The following is a 7,381-nucleotide window of genomic DNA, read 5'->3' as shown; positions in this document are numbered from 1 at the left end:
ATGTCGTTCCACCCTCGAACCCCTCAAAGCCCTTCCCAGTTTTCTCCGGCTACTTCCGACCTCACATCGAGCATGAACAGCTCGGCCCCGTCCACAGCCACAACTCTGCCGACACCCGCCCACAGCGTCAACGGCAGCGCATCGCAGCCCTCCGATATGTCGCATGACATCGTCATGGGCGATGACTCGCCCCATAAACGCAAGCGCCCACTCGAAGATTTGGGTGATCGAGAGCAGAAGAAAGCCCACATCGAGGATAGCAAAACTGGTATCGAGGCACTCCACCTGGATGTCGGAGAGAAATACCTACTTTGCCAAACTCGTAAGGCTCCCTTCAAAGCCCCCTGTTTTCGTGGCAGGCTATTTTGTCATCCTCCCTTCCCCACGGCCTATCTAGTATTTTGAGCCGGTTCAATGTCGAATATATTTGGTTAACACTGAGCTACATAGCGCACCACGAGAGACTGCCGCGTATCACGGAAGACCTCTTCGAGATGTTCAATCTCTCGGGCATCGCTGCAGAAGTCGCTCGCGAAAAGCCGAACGGTGAGAAGAACGCTCTACGGAAGACGTACAAGGGGCAGATCAAGAAACTCGGAATTCTCGGCCGCTTCGATTCCGTCGCCCAAGACTGGGATGCTCCGAGGGAAAAGGACGGTGAGAGTGGCGATAAGAAGAGGGAGGTCTACCATGGCTTCCGGGAATTGCTGGAGATTCCCGATGCCGAGTTCTGGGGCACGCGGCAAGACCCGATCGCGAGTGGTCTGTCTGGTACTGTCAAGTCGATACTCAACCGAGCAACGACTATGGCCAAGGGCCCGATTCCAGTCAAGGATTGGGACAGCTCAGTTCTCGGAGATCTTGCCCCGGGCAGCATCGATGCCTTGAGACAGGGTCTCAGTGGCAAGGTGACAGCCCCGGGTACACCTTCCGCGACTACACCTAACCCCTTTGCGCGGAAGCAGCAACAGGGACCTCAGGGGGCTGTCCGTCCTCAACGGACGACCAAGAAGCGCGGCTACGGCGACAACAGCTTCGAGGGGTACGGTGAAGGCTTCCCCGACGACGGCTACTCTACGGGGGATGGCGACGATAGGGGAGGCCAGAAGCGGCGAAAGAAGGTTAGCGATGATTTGTTCATGCTGTCCGTAACTGTAGCTGACTCTTTACAGGACGGCAATGGCCAGACGTTCCCGAATACGATGCGTCCGCAAGGCTACGGCCCCAGCGCCGTGGGTGCTTAGAAGCCGCCTCCGGCGACGAAGCCCGGCAATCGCCGAATCGTCCGCAAAAAGGGCTGAGCCCATACCATTATCCCAATTTCCACGACTGGCCATCGTGTTGGATATCGCGGTTTTGCGAGCTTGCCGCCGCAGCTACCGATCTTTTGGGTTGCGAAGCAGATTGCGAATCAGATGTACGCTCGCCCGACGGTCTTGAGGCACCCAGAAGGCAACTTGAGGGCCGGCGGTCGAAACCGCGACGCTTGCGTCGTAGGAAGCACCGCTCTTGAGGGTCACGGGGGAACGAGGGCCGGACGGGCATTTTCTGCCCTTTTGATGATTTTTTCCACTTCCAGCAGGGCGTTCAGGGGGATTAACTTACTCTCTTGTTACTTTTTATCTTTTGATTTTTCGATTTCTAACGCATTCAGTCGAGGTTGGCAAACGAGAAAACACATGACCGACTGAAGAAGGGATGGGGAAAAAAATACCACGCGATTCAAGGGAGGGGGGGAAGGGGGGCATTCTAAAGGCTGCTACGAAAGGGGACGGGATCATTTTACCACGACCACCACAAACCATCCATCCATCATCACACCACCGGACGCGAGAGCACGAGAAGAAAAAAAATTCCCCCATAGGCAAAGGGGGCTTTGGCTGGGTCGTCGTTGTAGCACTAACACAAACAAAACACACAAAGTAATTCAAATAGAAGGCATCAAGAAGCCTCTGCATCATGGTGACTGTCACCTCTTGTAGCTTCACACAACTAAATATTGTATCAAATCGTGATTCGCCTATTAATTCTTCTGCAGGCTTGTTGGCCGTGGACCTCGATTGGTTATATGTTCTCGCCGAAGAGTGAAACTAAAAATAATGTAGAAAGTTCCTGCTTCGCCTCTCTTGATTGGGTGCTTCTAGACAGTCCTGCTGCCTCGCCATTCCCAAGTCCAAGTAGCCAAATTACAGTTCAGGGTGGTCTGGTTCCCCCTACCATCAAGGCATCTCCATTATGGCCCTGACGCTCAAATCGTCCTGGACCCATCCCACGATGCGCTCACCGACGTCGCCAATGAGCGTGTCGTAATGTGGGCCGGGGAGGAAGAGCCCGCAGTGGGCGCCGACCTCGTCCATGCCTTCCATGTACACCGACACCCACGTCTCGTCGGGTTTTCCATTCTTCTTGCTGGGCAGAGTGCAGAACTTGCGTTCCTTCTTGGGTTTGTCAAAGTTGGACTTGGACTTGGATTTGGCGGCGACGGCTTTGGATTGGTTTGTGTTTGTGGTGGCACCCGTCTGCGTTGTGTTGATGGATGCTGCGGACGAGGACTGTGATACCATCGGAGGTCGTCGCTTGTTCGTTGCCGTTGCCGCTGCCGCTGTTGCTACACTTTCCGGCGCTGCGGCTGCGGCTCCGGCGATGACGGTCGCCGCCATCTCGGCCTCGACCTCCTCCTTTCCCGTCTCGGGCTGCAGCTTCTTATCCTCGGTGTCACTCTCGAGCGGCTCCCCCCGTAACCTCCTAGCCTCCCTCTCCATCCTCTTTGCCTCCTCCGCGAGCCTCCGAGCCTCCTTCTCATCGTGCGTCTCTTCCTTTTGCTGCAATGCCGCTCCTTCAGCGGCCTTTTTCTGTGCCGCTATCTCTTCCTGTTGTCGCCGCTTCTGCTCTTCCTTCTGCAGCTTTTGTCTTTCCTTCTCGATCCTCTGCGCCTCTTTGGCCGCCTCCTTTTCTGCCTTTTTGTGACGCTTCTCAACGAGTTTCTGGCGCTCCTTGATAGCCTTGTCGCGACTCTTGACGGCGGATTCGTACGCCTTTTGCGCGCGCTTGCCTTCCTTCTCGGCCTGTTTCCGAGCGTCCTTGTCCGTGTACCTATCCAGATCCGGAGGCGTTGGCTGTTCGGGCAGGTCAGGGATGGGTGGTAGTTCCGCTTCGGGTATGACATCTCCGATGAGCGGCGCAGCCTCGGGGTTCTCCGCCTCGTCGACCGCCGCGGCAGAAGCAGGCCCGGGTCCCGCTTCGGCGATGAGCATCTCGTGTGAGTCGATATCGCCGTGCACCGACCCTTCTCTCTCCTTGCCCTTTGGTTCGCGCGCTTCCTTGTCGAGTGCGTCGGTCGAGTTCAAGGAGCTCCCCGCGGCATCGTGATCAAACCGTGCCTGCTGTTGTTCCGTGTGGAGGGCCGAAAGCTTTTCGTCAATGTCCTCCATCGGGATCGGTTCGAGTAGTTCCATTTCCTGGCCGTCGTCGGACGATAGAGAGATTCTAGGCGTCGAAGAAGACGGCGGGGATAGATGGGAGCCGACCTGTAGCGTGCTTGGGGCCGCATGGTGCTCGGGGGACTTTGGAGACTCGGGGGACTTGGGCGTGTCTGGCGTCTTTGGCTTCTTGGGTCTTCCTGAGCTGAGGGTGTAGTAGTTAATGAATCGCACTCTTGCCAGAGCAGGCCCGTTCACGTTGTTGCCGTAAGCATTGCCGTCGCCCATTTGCTGCAGCGGGTCGACGCTCTCCATGGCGCGGAGCTTGTTGTATCGGGCGTTCAGGCCGGGATAATCCGCCAAGCAGCCGCCGTACTCCAAATGAGACATGACGTGGTTCTTGGTAGCGTCCCAGATGCCTTCGCGGCTGTGTTTCTTGGCAAAATGACCCAGCCGCCTCATGAAGGAACGGTCCTTGAGATTCAGGTCGTTAAAGAACGGCGGGTTGAAAGTGGGATCCGGCTGCTGCGGCGGGTTGCTCGAGGACATGGATGGTGTGTTGCTCGGATGAGGTGACAGGTCCGCGCCCAGTGAGCTCGTCGTCTCCAGGGTGTACATGGACGGGTTGGGACTGGTCAGGGCCGAGTTGGTAGAGCTCAGCTGGTTGTAAGCCTCGTGCTCTTGCTTCTCCTCTGTTGGAGACGCCGGTCTGAATAAACTAGAGATTCCGGCCACGATGATGCCGGGGTGAAGTCCAAGGAACGGCGAATCGAGTGAGATGGTACCAAGTATGCGATGCTTGTAAGGATGGCGCCTATATGGGTGCCGGTTAGGCTAAGGGCAGCGTCAGTCAGTTTTGTCTCATCGCTGTTGGGCCTGTGGAATCATACCATCATGGCAACCTCGGCCGCGAGCAAGCCTCCCATCGAGTGTCCGACGAGAATCACATCAGTGGACTCGGACTCGTGCGGCTCCAGCCACTGGCTGAAGTTGTCACGAGCTACATCGATGGCCTTGTACGTTTTGTAACGGGGGTAGATTTTGGAGTGGACGACATGAGTCTCGGCGAGGTCGTCCTTGAGGTGATTGTGAACGTGGGCGGGAAAAGACCGGAAGGACGACTCGTTGCCGTAGAAGCCGTGGATGTAGATGACGAGCAAGGTCCGGCGGGTGATGCCGTCGCGGTCCTTGGTGGATGGCGCGAGCGAATGAGCCGAGGACGACCTAGGATCGGCCAGGCGCCACTTGGAATCCACGATCCCGAAACCTTCGGCGGAAGATGAGGGGTAGCCGGAGGAGAAGCCAGAGGACGGACCCACGATGGGCCCGTCATAGGCGGCGGTGGGTGGGGGCGGGAATTGGGACGAGGACGTGGATTCAAAATGTTCGGAGGCGGAGGCGGAGGCGGAGGCAGTCAGGGAGTAGGGCGGCGGTGGTACGGACGAGGATGAGGGTCCGTCATACGTGTAACCGGACATGACGTCAAACTCCGGGCAAAATCCAGAGCTGTGTATGATGTGGGAGGTTTAAAAGTGCTGCACTGTACAACTGTGTGTGTGTGTGTAAAGCGCGAGAGGGGTAGGTGGCGTTAAGCTTGGGGAGGGGTAAAGGAAGGGTTACCACGACGAAGAATGCTGTAGGGATGAGAGCTCTAGGTGGTGTTGCGGTACGGAAGAAAGAAGGATGGAGTCGGATGTCCATATATAACACGGAGAGAACGAGGGACGCAAAGCCGTCCAAAGATCCCGTCACGGCCAAAGGAGCATTGATGAGAGGAGACCGTGGGCTATTTCATTGACATTTGCCTTGGTTTGCTGCTTGTGTCTGGTCCAGGCGCGGGTTTGGTCCCGACGAGTGCAGCTTCTTGTGCCGTGGTAGGTCGAGGTGGAGAGGTAGAGGTAGGGATACAGCTGTGGGATGACTGTTGGGAAGCACAGAATACGCCAAAAATTGTGTACCTGGTGCTCCTAGTAAGGTAGGTAGAAAGAGGCCTCATTGCGCCGCTGCTGCGCCCAATTTCCCAGGCGGACAGGTACCCGATTGCTTAATCACGCACCACCTCACCTATCAGGGATCTTTGTAAGTCACTTCTGCGGAGAGGTAAGAGCAGTCGAGCCACCAATGCCACTCTGCACCAGCATATGTCAGCCTCAGATAGGCACTGGCTCCAACCTCCAGCCACCAGCCACCGATTGGCGGTTAACGATGCCGGAAGCACAATGAGCCCCTGCTGCGGTTGACAGACCACTAATTTGGCAAGTGAAAATGACGACATGTCCTGCCCATCCTCGCTTGATCTCAAATTAAGCTGTCGTAACTACCTGCTGTCACGCGTTGCGTCCTCGGGTATTCGGATCCGATGCGCATTTGTTGCGCCATTCGCGACAGCTGCCGCCACAATTCATTCATCCCAGATTGAGAAGATTTTCTCATTCAAGTGGCTTACATGTAGCACAGCCATTTACATTTTACACTTATTTCCTCCCGGGAATGGCCCTGAGTCAGCCGCGCTTGACAACTTGCGACCGGATGTGAATCGCGACACTGGCATGGGGCCTGATTGACTACCTACCTAGGTACGCATGGTCAGGGCAGTGTTATAGAAGCCTTTGGCGATGCGAGACAGAGTTTGGTGGAAGTTAGTTGATACTTTTCTCTTTCACTCAAGAGCCTCCAGCTTCAATTCATCTACCGTGAGATCAGAGCAGGAGAGTTCAAGCAAACATGGACCAGGAAACACGCAATGTTTGTCTTACAGGTCACACCAAGCCGGACATCACAGCCATTGTTCGCCCAGAGATTCTCAGAAGATTATCACGTTTCCACACATGAAAAAAGACCACCCTTGCGGCTTACCCTTCCTCGACACAACGCTGCGCGAACCCTATCTGTGCTTTAATGACTTACTGGCTGGCTGCATAGAAGTTTGATACTCGGCTGCGGGCAAGAGCAACAGACCAGTCTCTGTACTACATAGTGCGGATATCGCCTTTTACATCCGTCGTCCCATGATACCGGATTTGCAGGACCACCACCAACACTTCCGAGCCAGACAGTTTTTAGCGTCCTCTGGTGCAGGCTCTGACTTTGATTTCGATATTCCACCACACCCTTGAAGATGAGTTCCTCCTCCACAGTAAAATCAAGTTGGCTGAAGGGGGCCCCGTTCTCAGATGAACGTCCCATCGCCTGTTGCGGTGATTTTCCTCGATTCGGGGGCCGAGTGCAGTGCAGGGCAGGGCAGGGGGGGCAATTGGGAGATTACACAGATTAGATTGGAGACTCTCTCATCGCTCTTCTCCTTTGCGACCCGGTTTGTTGTTGTCTTTGCTCTTTCTGCACAACATGCCCAGTATCCGTTACAGGGGGAGGGGGGGGCGAAATAAAAAATAAAACGGCGCCCGGCAGTTATGACATGGTTGCCGGCGCGCCAGTTCCCTCATCTTCAGGTGGACGTTCGTCCGTCGGAAACGCGGGGGAGGGGAGGTCTAGAACGAGATAACAAGAAACAGCAGATGGGCAGACGGGTAACCAGATCTTGTGCGTTACGGCCTACGGCCGCGTCTACGCTTATGATGGTCGTAGAATCCCGTGCGGCTTAGGAGGGAAGAGTACGGATAGAAGTGAACAATGCGATACGAGCTCTTCAAAGGTAGCTGCTGGCTGGGCCGTCGTCTCGGGAACGTGCCCAGAAACCCCGTCGGGATGGCAATGAAAGTGCTGTGCTCTCTTACCTTGTTGTCCTGCGCACTTTTGATTTTGATTTCATTTGATTTTACTCCGTTGCGCTGCACAACATCTGCACAGCAATCTTAGCCAAGAATCGCAAAGCCGTTTTTCTCATCCAACTCCACTTTACGCCCATCCGGGGGGGGGGGCCGTTCAAGGGAAGATTACGTACAGCCGTGGAGACCCATCATTCCAATGCCGTGCTTGGTCCTGGATGACGCCGTGGTTCGAGT

General features: G+C 55.6%; 2 protein-coding genes across 2 annotated transcripts; one reads left to right on the top strand and one right to left on the bottom strand.

Annotated features, from left to right (window-relative positions):
- On the top strand, positions 1-1,244 carry CORC01_08319 (Rox3 mediator complex subunit; the record flags this gene model as incomplete). Its single annotated transcript, XM_022619951.1, has 2 exons — positions 1-322; positions 451-1,244. The coding sequence occupies 2 exons, from the start codon at positions 1-3 to the stop codon at positions 1,242-1,244; spliced, it is 1,116 nt and encodes a 371-aa protein (XP_022473555.1).
- A 975-nt stretch (positions 1,245-2,219) lies between these two features.
- Positions 2,220-4,897, bottom strand: CORC01_08318 (uncharacterized protein; the record flags this gene model as incomplete). The annotated part of the gene is made up of 2 exons (XM_022619950.1): positions 2,220-4,253; positions 4,310-4,897. 2 exons carry the CDS (start codon positions 4,895-4,897, stop codon positions 2,220-2,222), a joined length of 2,622 nt encoding a protein of 873 aa, XP_022473554.1.
- Positions 4,898-7,381: the final 2,484 nt, after the last annotated feature.

This window comes from Colletotrichum orchidophilum, assembly GCF_001831195.1.
Source record: "Colletotrichum orchidophilum strain IMI 309357 chromosome Unknown Scaffold_70.1, whole genome shotgun sequence".
NCBI lineage: Eukaryota > Fungi > Ascomycota > Sordariomycetes > Glomerellales > Glomerellaceae > Colletotrichum > Colletotrichum orchidophilum.
This window is presented reverse-complemented; position numbering and strand designations above follow the sequence as displayed.